Below are 20,419 nucleotides of genomic sequence, written 5' to 3' on the forward strand. Positions count from 1 at the left end.
ACTAAAATTAATCCATTTGGTTTGCTTTCCAAAAAGGTATTGCAAATAAACAGCAGGTCTTACCCATTATAGTCTATAAGCAGAAAAGCATTGTCACTGCCACCCTCCACAGCGTATGAAATGGGCGTTCCATAGTTAAATGTATCTGATGATTTCATCCAAAATGTGCATGTGATCTGTGTGAGTGTGGGCATGAATCCATCTATCATAATGTAGCCATGGATACCAGACACCTCAAACTCCAGGTCAAAGGACGAGGGCATTTCTGCAAGATGCAAATCCAAAACAGACAAAGGCAGAAAACTTCAGGGCACAGTTTAGGAACACAGCAGTGATATGGGTGATCATTATTAATAGGCGTTATTGTTCATGAAAAGGCATTTGGAGAGGCTTAAGCACCTAGTTGTTTTAACAGCCTTTCTATTTAAATAAAAACCAAGTAATAAGATGTGCCTAACAATCACTACATATATTTATTCATTCGTTCATATTCTGTAACTACTTCATCTTTTTCAGGCTGGAGCTGCAGAAATATGATACTGTATATGATACAGAAATATCTTTTCCAAGGAATTTAGTTGCACATTATATTTTTGCAACATATATATTAACAGAAGCTCTAATCACGTTCTGTGTCATACAACTCAGTTGTACATGAGTTCATATTCGTATTATGTTCATTTACATATTTTTGCAGTAAACTAGATATGTTCCACTATGTCTTTGTGTCAGTCTACACTTCTGTATCTTACTCTGCCATCGTATCTATACCTGTCTCACACCTGGTTCCGTTGAACCCAGGAGGGCAGCGACAGGTGTAGCTTCCCACTCCATCCTCACACGTGCCACGATTAAGACATGGGTTTGGTTCACATTCATCCTCGTCCACCTGGCAAAGTTTCCCCTGGTATCCTTTCAGACACTCACACCTGAGAATTAGAGGTGACAGGTTTGTAGCTGCTATGTAAAGAAGGAAAAACTCAATTATTTACAACAGATAACACATAAGGTCCTCACTCTAATAATTACAAACCTAGCTTATAAGCTTAACAGAAGGTACTGTGGAAAGTATATAATTGTAGTTTTTATATATAAGCATATAGTTTAAAGGATTAAATCATATGAGGTAGAGGAGATAGTAAAAGAGCTTGTTCTGATAAACAAAAAAGGAAAACTAAATCATTGTAGCGACAGAATTCTGGTTATACACAGGAAACAAGAACAATTGCTGTACCGCCATTAGCCATAGAGCCATTGGCACAATGTTGTGTTTCTTTGTTTGCATTAGTTTTTTTTTAATATGTGATTGTGTTGTACAGATTAAGAAGTTTAAGAAGGCTGTGTGCAGCTATATGGAGTTTTATAAACACACTAATGCCACAAAATGTCTCCCCAAAATGTGTGTGTAAATGTTGCTGAGTCCCGAGGCGTCCTGCTGAGTTTGTGAACTAACCAATGCTGAGCCAATGCTCTGGCAAACGCAGCCCCAGAAACACACACAAACGGAGCGTGTTCCTGTCTTATTTCCTATTATTCAGCCACAGTTCGAGTGTCATGCCCTCGTCCTGTCAGGTCTGTTGTCCCCGCCATGTGCTTTATCTGCACATGGCTTTGTCTGTTATTGTCCTTGTCTCCGCCCTTGTCCCGCCTCCTCGTCTGTGTCATTTGTTACCCTACCCCCTTGTTATCTGTCTCAGGTGCGTCTCGTCTGTGTTTTGTATTTAAGTCCCCTTCCTGCACTTCCTGTTTGTTGGTCATTTGTTCTTTGTACTATGTCAAGTCAGTCGTGTTATCAGTCTGTCTGTCTGTCGTTATTGTTTTCCACGTTGTTGTTGTATTTCCTCTGTTGTTTCGTTCTTTAGTCTGTCTGTCCCGTTTTCCCGGTTTAGCTCCCCGTGTCCCATTTAGCCTGCTTGGATCCCCGTTTCTTGTCCTTCTGTTAAAGTATCTTTGTCTTGTTATTTTTCGTAATTAAATTTTATCTGTGCTTTAGCATGTGCGCCTGCTCCGTCAGTCTGCCCCTCATTCCTGACATCGCGCTGAAGGACCTAGTGTTCTTTGGTTCCAGCTGGGAACAAATTTTTCTGGTTTATGTTGGTGGAAATTTGACGGAAAATCCCAAATTTTACATCACGAACTGGAATGTTAAATATGGCTGAACTAACAACAGACATACCAATGACATAGTAGCGTCACATCAAGTTATCTCTGTGAAACACAGCTGAACTAACAGTTAAGCGAAAATGCCTCTTCTAGGCCAGCAGATATACACCATGTCACACAGTGAAGCATGTAATTATGATACTAAAAGAAACCCATGCTGACTTCCTGGTGCATCTCAGCATAAAAAAAAGTGTTCTCACACTGTAATCCAGTTTAAATTACCTGAAATCATTGACATCATCCACACAAGACCCTCCATTTAGACAGGGGGCACTGTAGCACTCATCGATGTTAACTTCACAACTGTCACCAGTGAATCCCTGACTACAGGAGCAGGAGTAGCCAGCTTCCAGGTCTTTACACACACCATCATTCTGGCAAGGACTGGATTCACACTCATCTATCTCCAGCTCACACCGAGTGCCTGGATAAAGATGACATAATATTAAATGGTACATGATTCTCATGATCAAAGGTCAAAATCAAATATTACCCTATGGACTATGGTGGGAAATGATTTTATGTTGATACACATTTGTTATACATTATGAAAATAATGTATAACAAATGATTATATAGCACCTATAACACATATTAATGATTACAAACACATTATAAATGTTTAAAATGTCATCATTGTAATTATAGTTAATTATACGAGCCTTATGAGGCATTATTAGAGTTTATATGTATACTTACACAGCATTATAACCAAGTTACAAAGAGTTATCATTTCCTTTATAATGGCTTATAAATATGGGCTCTATTAAACATTTTAAGCATTAATAATATGTTTATATTTGGTACAATGTATTATAGGTGCTTTATAAATATGCACATGTTATTATCCATTTAAAAGGCTTTATAATGAATAGAGACACTTTTGTTACTACATATTTATAAGTTACAAGATAAATAATTATAGTTCATTATAAGAGCCTTATGAGGCATTATTAGAGTTTATGTAAGTATGTTTATGAAACATTATTACCAAATTATAAACAGTTATAACTGTAGTTATAAAAGCTTATAAATATGGGCTTTATAGAAAGTGTTACCAAAGATTGTGTTATTAATCTAGTACAACACTAAAATTAAAAGGGTATGTAATTAAAGTTATTCAAAAGCTATTTCTGGGAATGTTAATAAGTAAAGGGCCAACACCTCACATTGTCTTGCATTTGACCCTGAGGTCAGCTTATGGCTTTTTATGGTTTATTTACCAGAACATTTTTTAATATAATCCTCACCCATGGTCTATAATTATTCAATAAACAGGCCGTTATTTCTGTGTCTCTGAGGCTAATGATTAAATGTAAATAATCTTCTGCTTCCTGCACTGTGCCCTATTCAAAAAGCATTTTGGACTTAAATATCAGTGTAAAAGGATGAGGCGAAGGTGCTGTAGGTTAAATAGGTGGAGGTATAAACATGTTTACATACTATATCAAACTGTACTGTTTTACAAAAGCAGGGGAATGTAGTTTTCCATTACACACTCCCCTTGAATTTCCACTAGGGATCCTGTTTAAAATATCTGTCAAGCAATTTGCAGGTGAGGAAAAAGCCGAGCATGACAGGATTGTAACTGTTTGGATATTAAAGAGCTGTCTCAGTGGCATGACAAATGTCTAAAACTTCAGGTGTTGAATGTACGGCACCTGTGTATCCATCTGTGCAGCTGCAGGTGAACCGATTTACCTCGTCCACACACACGCCGCCATTCAGACAGGGAGAGGAGCTACATTCATTTACCTCAGCCTCACAAAGTGATCCTTTCCAAGATAAAACACACACACACAAACACACACACACACACACACACATACACACACACACATAAACAAAAAACACTCCTCCAATGCAAGACAGGCTCATGTTTCATCATGGCAGCGTCTCAGAAAGGAGGACAGTGGTGGAATGGAAAAGAGCTGTAAGACAAAGCATGTGTTCCACAGACCCAATAAATTCAGCATTAAGCTCCACAGCTCTGTGCCTGGGACCCGTTCTAAAGACCAGCCCCTGTTACTTTTATGCTTTCACACAGCGGAGCCAAGGCAGAGTTGTTAAGCGAATGACCTTGGCTAAGAAGCTGAACTCTGGTAATATTTGCTGCGGCAAATTGGATTTGGCAGAGTGTTCCATACCTACAAATCCTGGCTGGCACTGGCACTGGAAGCCTCCCATACCGTCTCTGCAAGTGCCGCCGTTCTGACACGGAGTCGAGTCACACTCGTCGATATCACTCTCACACTTTGCTCCTGAGGGGAGGGAGGGAGGGGGGGGGGGCATGAAATCGACACAGTTTCACCGTATTTAAAAACAAAAGTGTTACCGCCTCATACACTACGACTGTGTTGAGACTGAGCTAATAAACAAATGAAGGAGAGGTAGGAGACGGAAAGGTGGTTGAGTGCGTTTTACCCGTGAAGCCTGGCATACAGGTGCACACATATCCAACCCCCACCTCTTCACACGTGCCCTGATTCTGACACGGGTTGAGGAAGCATTCATGGAACATCTACAGAGAGAAGAACAGCATGTGATAATCGAATCACAATGTTAATATTAAGAATAATATCATGATATTTATTATAATTAGGACATGCAAAGAAGGAATTAGATCTGTGCCTGAACCACAACATGTTACAGTCTATTTTTGTTTCATATTTCTGAGGCTTTTAAACCTCTGGTTTACAAACTATTCCCACTAGAGTCAGCACAAAACTCTCAATATTTACAGAAGGGATCACGGTGGAATTTCATGATTGATGATCTAGCCTTAAAAAGCTGCCATTCCAGCTGCATTGAGTGATTCAGTGATTAAAATAAGCTTTTCATTAAAGACACTGCTATCAACCCACAGTTAAACTTTACTCCCAATGTCAGTATGGAATAAACCTTGGGATTCTTGGGGGTTTAGACTTGGTTTATTGAATCTACATTACATCTAAACCTAGGGTGACCAGTACTAGGTGTTCTTAGCTGAACCTATGTGTGCTCTTAGCCACCTTTATTTACACCTTTATTTTCTACACAAAACATGGGAATTTCTTTTTTAATTCATCCGAGAACTTACTATTACGTTTCGGCATAGCTGCTCGAGATGAGGGTGGGTACAGGAGCTTTGCCTGACGTAAACAAGGACTACTGACGTGCAGACTGACCAATTAAATGTTTACAGAGAAGGTTATCGACCAATAACGGTAGCTCTACAGTCAGACCGTCCAATCAGAAGATTTTAGGCTACTTCACCACACCCCCTTCTCACTCAAGCGAACCAATCGGAGTAGGGGAGGGCGGGACTAGTTTGTGAATGAAACGCTTCTCGAAGTTCTATGTAAGCTCTAGAAAAACAACATCCCGGACGTTTGTTGAATGAAATTCCGCCAAGTCTAAAAAAGAGGACATGTCCGGGTTAAAGAGGACGTCTGGTCACGTCCTGGCGTTTGCTTGATGCAACATTGTGTGTTTTCGAATGGGTTGTTGATGCACTTTATGATTAACTGTATTATTATAGAAATAGAAGGCAGGTTATTACCAAGGATGGTTCGGGGTTTGATGTCGATAAACAGAGGATGCTGTATGTTACCCTACAGTAATGACATAATAATAATAAACATCTGTCCAGTCATAGAATAATGTACACAGGGATCTGTTCTGCAGATACATAAATGTTTTCCAGCAGTCAGTTTCCTGTTCCAAGACTAAATCTAGTGCTGTATGTCACAGGCCTGATTTAATGCTTTCAGACTCAAACGGAAGACATTGTGGTCAGTTTGATGTTTTCTGAAAGGCTCTGAGGCCAAGCTCACCTGCACTGCATTAGAAAGATTCATAGAGCTCACCTGGCTACAGTCATGTGAAGTGAGTGAGAGACACAGATCGAGCAAGAAAGATTTTACAGTGGTTTCCGTTTTCACTAAAGGGCCTCTCTGTGAGTGAGGAATATAAATAAGCGAATCTTCTGACATCACTGTAAACAAGGAAGATGGATTAAAAGAAGGCAGAAAAATGCAAAATAGACTGAGACTCACCTGACTGCTAGCTTGATATTCTTTCTTTATCTCAATTTCTGGTGCTGTAGTTACACTTTCCTCTTTAGGCAAGAAACTAGAGCCAAAACCTATTATGAGAGAGAGAGAGAGAGAGAGAGAGAGAGAATGAGGGAGAGAGAGAGAATGAAAGAGAGAGAGAATGAAATAGAGAACGAGAGAGAGAGAGAGAGAGACAGAGAGAGAGAGAGAGAGACAGAAAGAGAGAGAGACAGAGAGAGAGAGAGAGAGAGAGAGAGAAAGAGAGACAGACAGAGAGAGAGAGAGAGAGAGAGAGACAGACAGATAGAGAGAGAGAGAGAGAGAGAGAGAGAGAGACAGACAGATAGAGAGAGAGAGAGAGAGAGAGAGAGAGAGAGAGAGAGAGAGAAAGAGAGACAGACAGAGAGAGAGAGACAGAGAGAGAGAGAGAGAGAGAGAATGAGACATAAAAAGGCACAAGGGGTGAAATTTCTGCAGTTAGAACTGGAAAAAAATTATCTGAAAGCATTCATCATCCTCATCATCTTTTCCGGCCTGCAGCACATTTTCCCAGTGTGTAAAGAAAATCTTCTCCTGTTATGTGTTCTAGACAATAATCACATATCGCATGCTCACTCACTGTTCCTAATCAATATTATGGGACCAATATTATGGTTGAGTAATGATACAGGGCTTTCAAGCTGTGGTCTGTATGAAGGATATACCTCTGATGACCACAGAGTCCGACTGAGTCGTTATTCTGAGACTAATAGACTTGTAGAATATCAGTTTTTCAAACTCCTACTTTTCAACTAGACATCACTGGAGATAATTCAGCAATTACTTTGAAAAATACACTAAACTCTCTCCACTGGGTGCAACTCAGTCCTGCATCCAGAGCGTCCTGCCAGAGGGTGACCTTTATAATGAAAACAGTCTGCTCTCATTCTCTTTTCCACAACAAACTAGCTGCTTTGTGTGCATTTAACACTGTGCATTCTGAAAATGAATAACGGCATTTTGAAATGTACTGAAAATACAAATTTAAGCGCACACTTTCTTCATTTGTAGAATTTAACATATTGGGAAAAAATAAAACAATATAAGGTACTTTAATGACTCATTCTCTACTATGTAAAATTAAGCAAATAATGATGACTCTGAGGGAAGCGCAGGAGGTAGATGTTGCAGTCACACAGCTCCAGGGACCTGGGGGTTATGGATTCGATTCCCGCTCCGGGTGACTGTCTGACTGACTGTGGTGTGTTCTCCCTGTGTCTGTGTGGGTTTCCTCCGGGTGACTGTCTGTGAGGAGTGTGGTGTGTTCTCCCTGTGTCTGTGTGGGTTTCCTCCGGGTGACTGTCTGTGAGGAGTGTGGTGTGTTCTTCCTGTGTCTGTGTGGGTTTCCTCCGGGTGACTGTCTGTGAGTAGTGTGGTGTGTTCTCTCCGTGTCTGCGTGGGTTTCCTCCCAGTGACTGTCTGTGAGGAGTGTGGTGTGTTCTCTCTGTGTCTGCGTGGGTTTCCTCCAGGTGACTGTCTGTGAGGAGTGTGGTGTGTTCTCCCTGTGTCTGTGTGGGTTTCCTCCGGGTGACTGTCTGTGAGTAGTGTGGTGTGTTCTCTCCGTGTCTGCGTGGGTTTCCTCCGGGTGACTGTCTGTGAGGAGTGTGGTGTGTTCTCCCTGTGTCTGCATGGGTTTCCTCCGGGTGACTGTCTGTGAGGAGTGTGGTGTGTTCTCCCTATGTCTGCGTGGGTTTCCTCCGGGTGACTGTCTGTGAGGAGTGTGGTGTGTTCTCCCTGTGTCTGCATGGGTTTCCTCCGGGTGCTCCGGTTTCCTCCCACAGTCCAAAAACACACGTTGGTAGGTGGATTGGCGACTCAAAAGTGTCTGTAGGTGTGAGTGTGTGAGTGAATGTGTGTTGCCCTGTGAAGGACTGGCGCCCCCTCCAGGGTGTATTCCTGCCTTGCGCCCAATGATTCCAGGTAGACTCTGGACCCACCGCGACCCTGAACTGGATAATCGGTTACAGATAATGGATGGATGGATGGATGATGACACTGCTTGTAAATATAGTGCCTTATTTTCATTTTTCACATCAACATGTCATTTGACAATTACAAAGGCAGGAGCATGGTTTCTTTTCAGGGTGATGAGTTATTTCATAGTTTTGGTGTTATATTAAAATGCAGAAGAATGTCAAAGAATAATACCACTACTAAACAAATCTTTCATATATCAATGTCTCAAACACAACTTCATACTGCGGCAATGGGTAAAAGAGACAGAGAGTCATACTGGAGCACTGCTGGATGCTTTTGGCTCCTGTCACAGTGGTGGTGCCATAGAATGGACAGGAAAGGCAGTAAGAGCGACCCTCTTCAGGCTGGTAGTAGTCTCTGGGACAGGGATAACAAGGGAACAGACCAGCACGCGAGAAATGACCTGCAGAGCATGGAACTGAAGGATGGCAGAGAGAGAGAGAGAGAGAGAGAGAGAGAGAGAGAGATAGAGAGAGAGAGAGAGAGAGAGAGAGATAGAGAGAGAGAGAGAGAGAGAGAGAGAGAGAGAACAAAGCAGCCACAGAAAGGAGAGATATAAATAACATATTAATTAAAACCAGGAGATATAATGTAAGACTGCAGAACAGAAAAGTGTTTTTTCACCACTCCACTCCAATAATACAATTAGATACATCCTTAAATCATCCTAGAAATTAGAATAAAGCTTTCTGTATTTCTCTAACTCTACTGTTCTGTTCTGCTTATAAACTCTATTACTTTCTCTCTATTCAGCAACTGAGGAGCAATTTGGTAACGGCAGAGGTGAGGACAGTCTCCCAGAACACACTCGACTCCAAATGATTAAGAGCTTATTAATGATCTGATTACTGTGAGGAGTGTGGTGTGTTCTCTCTGTGTCTGCGTGGGTTTCCTCCAGGTGACTGTCTGTGAGGAGTGTGATGTGTTCTCCCTGTGTCCACGTGGGTATCTTCCGGGTGACTGTCTGTGAGGAGTGTGGTGTGTTCTCTCTGTGTCTGCGTGGGTTTCCTCCGGGTGACTGTCTGTGAGGAGTGTGGTGTGTTCTCCCTGTGTCTGCGTGGGTTTCCTCTGGGTGACTGTCTGTGAGGAGTGTGGTGTGTTCTCCCTGTGTCTGTGAGGGTTTCCTCTGGGTGACTGTCTGTGAGGAGTGTGGTGTGTTCTCTCTGTGTCTGTGAGGGTTTCCTCTGGGTGACTGTCTGTGAGGAGTGTGGTGTGTTCTCCCTGTGTCTGTGAGGGTTTCCTCTGGGTGACTGTCTGTGAGGAGTGTGGTGTGTTCTCCCTGTGTCTGCGTGGGTTTCCTCTGGGTGACTGTCTGTGAGGAGTGTGGTGTGTTCTCCCTGTGTCTGTGAGGGTTTCCTCTGGGTGACTGTCTGTGAGAAGTGTGGTGTGTTCTCTCTGTGTCTGTGTGGGTTTCCTCCGGGTAACTGTCTGTGAGGAGTGTGGTGTGTTCTCCCTGTGTCTGTGAGGGTTTCCTCCGGGTGCTCCAGTTTCCTCCCACAGTCCAAAAACACATGTTGGTAGGTGGATTGGCGACTCAAAACTGTTGGTAGGTATGAGTGAATGCACTGCATGCATTTACTGCCATAAAAAATGTGCGACAGTGCGATAGTAGTAACTGAACAAGGGCGTGTGTGAAGCTCACCTCCACACTCAGTGGAGTCCACAGCGCCTCTGTTGACAGTGGAAGTGTTGGGGGGACACTGCAGACAGTAGCGAGAGCCAAGGCCAGGCTGATACTCCCCCAAAGGACACGATTCACACGTCTCCAGCCCACTTAAGGATGAACTTCCGGGCTTACACTGTGCTGAAAACGCATACACACATAATAAGCCTGGAGAAGGCTTAATTTACATAGCAAGGCAAACAATTACTATAATTTGATAAGCACACACAAATATGTGGCTGGTTGCCTGGTTGGTATGGTGCACATGGATCTGCCAATGGGGAAGATAATAACGAGGCTTATCTATTAACACACATATCATTAATGGTAAATGCATTATATTATCATAATAAGGCAGTTACCTTTGCACTCAGCCACACTGCGGGAGTGTAGGTATGGGGTAGAGAATCCAACAGGACACTGCTTACACTCAGTTTGACCCTCTTCATCCTGATAGAAACCTCTCCGGCAGCTCTCACACTCAGCATACTCCGCTGAGAAATACGTCCCAACTGGACACTGCACTACAGAACAGATAGGACAATATATTTATCTGCATTTTATCTTATTTCCACATCCACTTTTAAACAATGTAGACTCTGAAGGACACTGGCATGGTGGTGGTGTGTTAGAGTGTGTTGTGGTGGTATGAGTGGGTCAGGCACAGCCGATGACCAGCAGTGTTAGCAGACTTAGCAGTGTATTTCCATTGATTGCATAGTTTGCCGTTAAAGATACCATTACCATTACATTGTTTTGTAATGAATGCATTCGTATCTACTGAGCTTTCCATGTTCTTTGGACTTTAACTGGGACTTGGAACTGAAGACACTCCTATGTTTACTTGGGGACATTCAACAATGCATCAACTTGTTCTCACCAAGGCGCTCCTACATAAAGAACTGAAAAATGAACTCACCACACATTCGACCCTTAAGCATGGAGCCTGGGCGGCAGAAAAGTGAGGCCCTCTTACTCTCCAGTGATTTAGGGTCAGCCACAATCATCTCTGACGATATGTGAAAGGTGTTCAAATGCTGCTTGCTCAGAGTCCTCTTCAGCCGATTGGTCAGCTGCTCCAGGGTCCGTAGGAGCCGTTTCTGATTCGCCACCTCCACTGAGTCGTTCCTCGACAGGGGCAGTGGGATGCTTGCTGGGAGAAAGGAGAAGTGTTGGCAGAGACTGACTGCAGTGTCTAAACTCAGAGCTTGTTATACACCACATGTAAAAAATGTCTGTGAATTTTACGGTGGAAAACTGTAAAACCATGACAGTAAATGACTGTAAATTGTAAAAAGGTTGAAAACAGTTTCTGTAAAACAGTGAAATACCGTAAATACTTTTATCAGCCCAAATACAATTTTTTACATCTCTTTACTGTAAAATATACATTATTTCACTGTTAAACACACAAACCATTAGGGGACGGTACAAGTGTCCAAGGACTGGGAGGAGCTGAGACTCATTAGGGAGCTCCCAGCATGCTTTGCTTCTCCATATTTTCTGTGATTTTCAGAGTTTCTTTGTTTTTTTTTCTGTCTTTGAGACTTACTGATTTTGGGTTTCATTGGAGTGATCACTTTGTGTTTCTGTGGATATTATGTCGAGACGTGTGTTGGTCAGGAAAGTTTACCATCAGCCATCAGTGTTCCGCTGTGGCACCCAGATACCGAACATTTCTTTAGTCATTTAGGCAATATCTCCTTTTAAAGGCTGAATACAGGATGCAGTTTGGCTGTATCCAAATACAGCTATATCTCAGTCTCCTTTCTCTAATTTGTCACACAATTTACACGTTAATTTTACAGCAGAACAATGTTTCTTTGTTATTTTTATGTAAATACCATGTTTTTTTTACAGTGTATATCTGTTTTTTAACAGAAATGTACTGTAAACAAAACAGTCCTTAAATGTAAAATTTTATGATTTGCCAAAAACGTGATCGTATATTTTACGGTGAAATTCTGGCAACCACAGCTGCCAGTATTTTACTGTTAATTTTATGGATTTTTTTTACAGTGTACCGTAAATTCAGTGGCACAGTAAATTGATTTAGTTTTTAAACGTCAAGAACCGACAGCTGTCAGATTAAATAGTGATTATCTTCCAAACAAAAGTGTGTAATTTGTAAACTGTGCATTAATAAGAAGTCTGATGATTTCTTTACTCCAATACATCAACTAAACATAGAATATTAATGTTACAAAGCTGAACCAGGTGTGATAAAGTCACAAGTCACCTGTAATGTTGAAGTATATCTGAATCTTCTGGTCACGTGTAGGCCGTGTGATTTTGCGATGCCGTTTGGCTCTTGCGTGAGGGAACACACCGTCCTGTTGTAGAGGAGTATGTTGGTGGTCGGGAGAAAATCCACTGTCAAAGTAAGCGTAATCCTGACCATTCTGAGAGGCCCAGTTGCTGCCCCATCCCCCAGGACCTTGCAAAGGGAACGGGAGAAAACCGCAGAGACCATTAAATTTAAACAGAAATATAGCGACAAAAACATTTAACACGGATGACATCTTAAAAGTCAAGAAAGTCTTTGGAAGACAATGCATTCTCACCAATGGCGAAGCCGTTTGGGTAGTCATAGTTGTACTCCAGACACTGCCCTTGAGACAGAACTTCCAGTTTACAGTTGATATCATCCCCACTGCAGATATTGGGAACCTTTAAGATCGGGGTAGGACAGAAAAATAAAGGATGATGAGGATCTCCAGTAACCCATGTCTGTCTGATAGATGCTTCTGTGTGTGTGTGTGTGTGTGTGTGTGTGTGTGTGTGCGGATGCATCTGAGTGTGATCTCACTATGCCTCCTAGAACAGAGGTGAAATCGCCAGTGAAGGACTTCAGCAGGTCTGGGTCATCACAGCGGGAAGCCTTGAATAGCATTTCAAACGGCTTGAAGCCATTGTTGGCTATTCTGTTTACTATAGAAAAATCAAATTAAGAAATGATGTAATGGAGGGTTGAAAATGCTCTCTACAACAACAATCTGTGAGGCCTGAAGAAACAGGTAATAAATAAGATGCAAGAGGTACAGGTAGTAATATGAGGGACGACACTAACAGGAACAATCCGGTCTGTCTGGTGATCGTGGTGGATCCCACCGGCCATTATTGGGACAGAAGTAGCTGTGCGCTGCATTCTGTGTAATGCTGTAGCCGTCTCTGCAGACCAGGGTGCAGTTTACCCCTTTCTCCTCCTTCACACAGGAGAAATCTGCGTTCACTGGCACATACGGCTGCTCACATGTGGAACCTGAGAAACACAGCAGCAGGGGCATCAACTGGATCAGTCCGAATAAGGGAAATCCATGGGATCATTTTTGAAACAATGTCCCACATCAGCTCAAGACTAAACCAAGTCCGTAATAAAAACAACAACATGGTGGCTGCAGTATAAAAAAAATACTCAAGTGAAATAAAAATCAAAACACAAGCAACCCAGTCAATTAAATCTGAAAATACACTACAGAGTGGGCCATTTATATGGATACACCTTAATAAAATGGGAATGGTTGGTGATATTAACTTCCTGTTTGTGGCACATTAGTATATGCGAGGGGGGAAACTTTTCAAGATGGCGGCTATTTTGAAGTCGGCCATTTTGGATCCAACTTTTGTTTTTCAACAGGAAGAGGGTCATGTGACACATCAAACTTATTGGGAATTTCTCAAGAAAAAACATGGTGTGCTTGGTTTTAATGTAACTTTATTCTTTCATGAGTTATTTACAAGTTTCTGACCACTTAAATGACCACATAAAATATATTCAATGCAACCCTCTTCTCCCACTCTTCACACACTGATAACAACACCGCAGAAGAAATGCTAGCACAAGCTTCCAGTATCCGTAGTTTCAGGTGCTACTAATGTGCCACAAACAGGAAGTTAATATCACCAACCATTCCCATTTCATTAATGTGTATCCATATAAATGGCCCACCCTGTAGTGTGTAAGACTGAGTCTAAAATGGCTTGACAAATGACATAAAAACAACAGTCAAAGCTATTCTCACACTGAGATGCTCACCTTGCACTGTAATAATAAGCTCACAGGTGCGGTTGTTGCCTGAGGGGTCTGTGGCTGTGTAGTACACAGACGTCTCGCCAACAGGAAATGGATCTCCAGAGATGTGTGTGCTGGAGATATTCAAGTGAGCTCCTTAACAATGAGAAGACTACATTTATAAACAATAAATAAGAGAGTTGTGAAACAATACAACACAAAAAAAATATATACTGCCTCCATGGTCATGTCTAATGCAATGGTTCTCAAACTTTTTAGACCAAATACCACTCATTATCAAGTACCATTTTTACCACAGAAACATGTGCGCACCTGGTTCTCACTCTGTTCCCGGGGCATAAGGCAAAATCTTGCTTGAATTTTTGCATGTTTTTGTTACTTGAAATGTGCATAAGAAAACAAATAATTATAGGCCTAAACTGAATGTTTTAAACACAATTATACATTTATGAGAACATATAAAATTTATGGGCAATAAGCATGAGAAGAGGTCAGTTTAATATCAGTTTTGTGGTTTAAAAGGCTACAGGTGAAAACAGGTGCTCACTGCGGCTCTCTGCGTTTGTAGCATAAGGTGAAGGAGGGACGGCGCTGTGTTAAACCTAGTGTTCTCTTCTACTTTGTCTTCAAGTGTACAGAATTCTCACTTCGTTTTTCTCTATTTCTGCCTCTGGGTTTAGTCCTTCTGGGCTCCAGAGTAGTTCTAGTGCTTGATCTCAGCTTGTTTTGCTTGTTGTGCCCTTTTTATAATACAATCCAAATTGCTCATGTCTGTCTCTAGCCTTTGCTTACGTCCAGTGAACAACTGAAACTGGGCTTTCTTTGCATGGATTTCTCAAAAAATTCGCTATCACTTTACCTCACTGGAGAAAAAGCAGAGGAACACTGCCCCCACGTTGTATTTTTTTTCCACACAAATGAATTTAATCAACGCATAGTATCACATTTTTCAAGGTCAATTGTTGTACCACTTGCTGCTTCATGTACCACTAGTTGTATGTTTACCACAGTTTGAGAACCACTGCTCTAGTGGAATAAATATCAAATAAAGAGTAAACCTAAGCTTCCTCTCATTCTTGAATACACACTGCCTGATCAAAAACAAGTCACACACTCTAATGTTCGAGACACGTCCATTTTATCAGCTCCAATTATCGTAAACGAGCACTTATTACATCTATGATTAGACTGTAGTTCATCTGTTGCTCTGCGTACTTTTGCTAGCTCCCTTTTCATTTGTTTTTCAATGGTCAGCACCACCACAGAGCACAAACTGTAGCACATGCTGAATCACTCTGCAGCCCTGCAGTCACACTGATGTGGTGGTGGTGGTGTGTCAAAGTGTTGCAAGTGGACGAGACCGGGTAGTGCGGCTGGATTTTTTTAAAAGCCAGTGTTCACACACTGTTCTCTCTATTAGACACCAACCAGATTTACTAGTCCACCTTGTCACAGAATGTGTGGTAAGAGGACACTGCCCACAGGACACTAGTGGCTGAATATTCATGGTCACAGTGCTGAAAATAATGAGTGAATTGGGGCTAATAATGTATGCATAGCAACAGATGGACTACAGTCTGCAACTGTGGAAATATATTGTGAACCTATTTGGAAAATGGAGCTGATAAAATGGAGAAGTGTGTGATTCATGAACAAAAGGCTTTGGTGATACTTGAGGAGATATAGAGGTCAGTGTATAAAAGCTCTTTGACTAAAGCAGTCACAGGAGATTGTCCACAGATTTGTTGAAAACACCAAAAAACATCTGGTCAACAATCAGTGGTCGTTAAGCAGGAAAACGGAAAGTGTGATTATTTTAAAATAATTAATCTTTGAAATAGTTTCAAACAAGTTTTAATAGTAATTTAATATAAAATCCAATTTTTAAAGGATATAAAAGGGAACTTGCTATTTTTATTTGTGAATTAAAACGCAACAGACACATCTTTAACCTAAAAATGCACTTACAAAGGACTCCATACAAAGCCATAAATATATTTATGTAAGTGGTTAGCCCTAAAATGAAATAAGTATGTTGAATGGAGAATGACGTTCAGTGCCAGTGCTCGTGCTGTGGTGGGTAATAATAAGAGCATACGGGTGCTGCGCTGTGGGTAGTTACTAAACATAATAAAGAGTAATGTAGACGCAGAGGGCACACACTTACATGTACATGTATATTAACCCACATGTAGGGGCGCACACACACATACACACACATGCCACACGTGCACAGACATACAAGCTCACGCGCACACACACATATGCAAGCAATCTTTTCCACAGTGCACAGAGAAGTTCCAGGTCCATTCCAAACTGTCTGACAAACGTCTGGCTGCCGCGGCTGTTGGAAAGATCGGTTCCCTCCCCGTCTCAACTAAAATTAGTCCAGAGTCAGGGTGTGGGCTCGGAAAACCTCCACAAGCTGACGTCAGGTAAACGTTAGTGTGACGTCGGCTAGGCGCCTCGGAGTAGCCACAACAGGCCATTTCGGTGAAATGTGTGTGTGTTGGGATACTTGCGGGTCATTACCATGATTCACAAGGGCCCTTCAACTCCACTTCATTTAAAGCTCCACAGAGAGCTTGCTTTTCATTTGGTGTTTATGTAATAGTGTCTCGTTCTATATTTCAGTTTTACATTATAATCGGCTCCAGCATACAGGGTATTTTAGGGGATTCCCTCAAGACTTTCAAAATAATACTTGGCTTCACTGTTTGTTTTTACTTCGCTAGTGAAAATCTGGAGTATAAATCCATACACAAAAGCAGCTAAGCTAGTGGCTAGCAACTTGGTGGCTAGCTACCAATATGTGCTGACCAGGTGATTCCGTCTTATTCTTTATTATCCACACTTAAACTTAAAATCCCTTCCAATATGTGCTCTATGTAGGAAAACATTTTCTGAGTGGAGCCTCTAAATACCTATGATTCCTCTGAGAGTACCTATCACCGAGTGCGCAGTAAATAAGATGGACCATGACTGCGGTGATGTATCTAGCACACGCTGGAAAAGGTGCTTCTCGTGCTGAGTCCGTGGCAATGGCTCCACCTCGCTATCTCCACAGATTAGGTTCTCACGCCTTCGTATTCAAAATCCAGACCTTTCCAGTATGGATGACATTTTTCCTGGACAATCCTCGAAAGCTGACATGGGAAGAAAATGTGCCCTTATTCACTAACTCCATCCGTCTCCCCATATTCTTTTCCCTCTCTTTCTTGCTTTTTTTTTTCCTCCTTATGTTTTTCTCACTCCCCCTCCCTCAATGGGTGTGTACCTGAATTGTCTGAGAACTGTGGCTCTTCCCAGTAGACCGGCGTCTCGGTGTCTGTGGCCTTGACAGTGGGCGGAGAGCGGCACCTGTCAATCAACGGAGGCTCCGTATCTAAAGAAAAAGAAATGTTGTTAGACATACAATGAACATTCCATAGTTGTAGGAGGATAAATGGTGGTGGTGCAGATCATCTCAGTAGACATTTAACCCTTCAAAACCCGGACTATTTTTTTATTTATTTCAGTAGCAACAACAGTTTTTGGGGGTTTATTAGGAAATTACTACTGGTACCTATTCTATTTGACTTTACTCAGTTCTACTCACTTTTTGGGACCTGGTGGTGGGAGCTAGCAGGACATCGAAAACCACCAGATCGGAACCACTAGAGCCTTGGAAACTACATCAGTGGCAGGAACATTAAGTGTTACTGTCTGATCCATAGAGCTTTATTGTTCAGTGTTGCACCATTCAGCTTTCGCTGGATTCTTTTGTGGGCCACCAATCCAAGAAGCTTTGAGCTGCCGTTGTGAGTTAGCTGAAAACGAATACGATCTCTACTGTAGCTACTGTACCATTCAGTGGAAAAGCACCATATGTAAGCATTGTCTTTTTATGAAAAGTGGGCTAAATATTTGCATTCATTCATACTCTGTAACAGCATCGTTCTGTTCATGGTTGCACTAGACAACTGGCCGCAAGGATACCACACACACCACACAGTTTCACACAGACAATCCACCTAAATGAGGTTTTGGGCTCTGGGAGGAACCCAGGAAAACCCTGAGGAAACCACACAGACACAGGGAGAACACACCAAACACTTCAAACTCACCTAAGGTGTTGACTGAACACACAATCCCAGGACCCCGGAGCTGTGTGGCAACAAGACTACTTGTAGCACCGCCATGAAGCCCTGACATATGTGTATTTTAAATGAACAGGGACTCACCAATGACTGTGACAGTAAAGGAGCAGTTGGCCCTGTTTCCAGCGCGGTCTGTTGCCGTGTAGGTGACGAGCTCTGTGCCGATAGGGAAAGGCTGGGCTGGGTTTAGTACGGGTGTGACTTGAACAATGACCTGAAAAAGTGTTTTTTGAGATCAACAATGCAGGTAAATCAGTGGGAGTTCTTTAGATCCATCTTTAAACCTGATCCTGGAAAATGTTAGTAGAATTTTGTTTTTTTTTCCCCGACTGAAATATAATTAATTAATTAATTAATGCATAAATATAACGTATCTGCGTCAGTGGTACGGTAAATTTAACATAATTTAGCTGGTCACCAACGTAAATATACGTTGTTTGATGTGGAGGTCCAGCAGTGAAGGTCCACAATACCAAGCCACTGTGTAAAAATGAATGAAGGAAATATGATAATGACTCTATCTTTTGCTAGAAGGCTGTGTTATGGGGTGATTGGTTGGGTTTGGTGTTTTGTAGAAGGCTGTAGAGCTAGATGGAATATTAGGACAATATTTGAGGTTCAGGACCTAAGCAGGGGAATTATCAGGCGATGTTCGACTCCAGCTTGCCATGTTTCCAATTAGGCATTACTGCTGTACGGGGACATATTCAGATGTACAAATATTCTCATCTTAATTCTGTGGTGGACCACAAAATTATCTGAACATACGACCGCTTATTCATCACTTAGTCATAGGCCAGTTCACAATTTATAGTATTCTGAAAATATCCATGTTAAATCAGACTGTAAAAGAACCACTGCTCACTTCAGACCAGCACCACTTCAGCAACTGAACCAACTGAGACCATTTTTAATCAGTGTTTAACAGTAGAAGATTGTGCCCAACACTGACACAAGATAGAAACCTGTGTATATTGTAAAGGCCCTACTTGGAAGAAACCAATGTATAAAATAATGGGGCTGTTTTGTTTGATATTTGTTGCTAACAAGCAAAAAATGAATTATAAATAAATAAATAAATAATGCAGAGAATGAAAAACAAAGGACAAAAGCAGGAAAGTAAAACTGACCTCATCTCCTGAATTGTCTCCCAGTACTGGTGCGGTCAGGGTGACGTTAGATGACCCCTGATGCTCGTCAGTCTCTGTAATAATGTTTCCCGGGCACTGAATCCATGGAGGCTCTGCGTCTATGAGTAACACAATACATCACATCAGTGACACCATCTAAAAAGCTAATTAACAAAAGAGATAATAAAAAGATACAAAAAATACGAAGCATGACAGGAGTCACATAAGCTCTGCGTTATCATTAAAGGGTGACTGTGGGTAACAGATGACATCAAACGCATGACACCATTCTGTTACTAATTAGTGATCTGAATGAGCTTCGGCCCATTACCTAACGGATAATTGATCTATGCATACTCTGATCTTATGCCATATCTGATACGTATATAGTTTAGATCTACTCATATACTGACTGGGCCAAAGTCCACAAATTTGAGGGAGCTGACTTGGGATCAGGCAGCTGTTGTTCACATAGTAATAGTTTTTAATTTACATTGTTCCATAGAATGTTTAATTTCAACAAATGATACCAAAAACTATGGCATTAGCACCATCCTATTTCAAAGGCACGATAAAGATTCTTCAAACGTGGATGAGAGTCGACTTTTCTTAGGATGTAATTATGTTTCCTTATTCCCATCATCGCAACTTTTGCATTGTTCAACATATGCCGCTGCTTCAAAGTCCCTAACCACATAAGCAATGCCTGACTACAGCTGGAGGAGTCCATGAGAGAGTGAGAGCATCAGGGATAATATTTTTGGGTTACGCAGGTCAAGCCATTGTACAGGGGTTGGACAATGAAAGTGAAACCCCTGGTTTTAGACCACAGTAATGTATTAGTGTGGTGTAGGGCCTCCTTTTGCGGCCGATACAGCGTCAGTTGGTCTTGGGAATGACATACACAAGTCCTGCACAGTGGTCAGAGGGATTTGAAGCCATTCTTCTTGCAGGATAGTGGCCAGGTCTCTACGTGATGCTGGTGGAGGAAAACGTTTCCTGACTTGCTCCTCCACAACACCCCAAAGTGGCTCAATAATATTTAGATCTGGTGACTGTGCAGGCCATGGGAGATGTTCAACTTCACTTTCATGTTCATCAAACCAGTCTTCATCAAACCAGGTCCAGAGCCTACCTGGAAACATTGGGCGCAAGGCGGGAATACACCCTGGAGGGGGTGCCAGTCCTTCACAGGGCAACACACACTCACACATTCACTCACACATTCACACCTATGG

General features: G+C 41.9%; 2 protein-coding genes across 4 annotated transcripts in view; both read right to left on the minus strand.

The window, feature by feature from the left end:
• The window catches only part of svep1 (sushi, von Willebrand factor type A, EGF and pentraxin domain containing 1), a 46,728-nt gene extending 33,929 nt beyond the window's left edge, over nucleotides 1–12,799 (minus strand). For all 3 annotated transcript variants that reach the window (XM_066681219.1, XM_066681218.1, XM_066681217.1), the window contains exons 1-14: nucleotides 12,689–12,799; nucleotides 12,444–12,549; nucleotides 12,119–12,316; nucleotides 10,799–11,032; nucleotides 10,242–10,403; nucleotides 9,859–10,020; nucleotides 8,473–8,634; nucleotides 6,201–6,289; nucleotides 4,588–4,684; nucleotides 4,311–4,424; nucleotides 3,825–3,938; nucleotides 2,386–2,587; nucleotides 772–929; nucleotides 64–265 (exon numbers count right to left, since the gene is read on the minus strand). In XM_066681219.1, the coding sequence (XP_066537316.1) occupies nucleotides 64–265; nucleotides 772–929; nucleotides 2,386–2,587; nucleotides 3,825–3,938; nucleotides 4,311–4,424; nucleotides 4,588–4,684; nucleotides 6,201–6,289; nucleotides 8,473–8,634; nucleotides 9,859–10,020; nucleotides 10,242–10,403; nucleotides 10,799–11,032; nucleotides 12,119–12,316; nucleotides 12,444–12,549; nucleotides 12,689–12,772 (2,084 nt within the window). In that variant the 5' untranslated portion in view covers nucleotides 12,773–12,799. The remainder of the gene's footprint in view (nucleotides 1–63; nucleotides 266–771; nucleotides 930–2,385; nucleotides 2,588–3,824; nucleotides 3,939–4,310; nucleotides 4,425–4,587; nucleotides 4,685–6,200; nucleotides 6,290–8,472; nucleotides 8,635–9,858; nucleotides 10,021–10,241; nucleotides 10,404–10,798; nucleotides 11,033–12,118; nucleotides 12,317–12,443; nucleotides 12,550–12,688) is intronic.
• A 145-nt stretch (nucleotides 12,800–12,944) lies between these two features.
• LOC136707220 (sushi, von Willebrand factor type A, EGF and pentraxin domain-containing protein 1-like) overlaps nucleotides 12,945–20,419 on the minus strand; it is an 85,912-nt gene continuing 78,437 nt past the window's right edge. Inside the window, exons 8-12 of the mRNA XM_066681169.1 lie at nucleotides 19,182–19,300; nucleotides 18,136–18,265; nucleotides 17,190–17,297; nucleotides 13,916–14,047; nucleotides 12,945–13,141 (exon numbers count right to left, since the gene is read on the minus strand). Coding sequence (XP_066537266.1) covers nucleotides 12,945–13,141; nucleotides 13,916–14,047; nucleotides 17,190–17,297; nucleotides 18,136–18,265; nucleotides 19,182–19,300 — 686 coding nt within the window. The remainder of the gene's footprint in view (nucleotides 13,142–13,915; nucleotides 14,048–17,189; nucleotides 17,298–18,135; nucleotides 18,266–19,181; nucleotides 19,301–20,419) is intronic.

This window comes from Hoplias malabaricus, chromosome 9 (genome assembly GCF_029633855.1).
Source record: "Hoplias malabaricus isolate fHopMal1 chromosome 9, fHopMal1.hap1, whole genome shotgun sequence".
In the NCBI taxonomy this organism is placed as follows: Eukaryota; Metazoa; Chordata; class Actinopteri; order Characiformes; family Erythrinidae; genus Hoplias; species Hoplias malabaricus.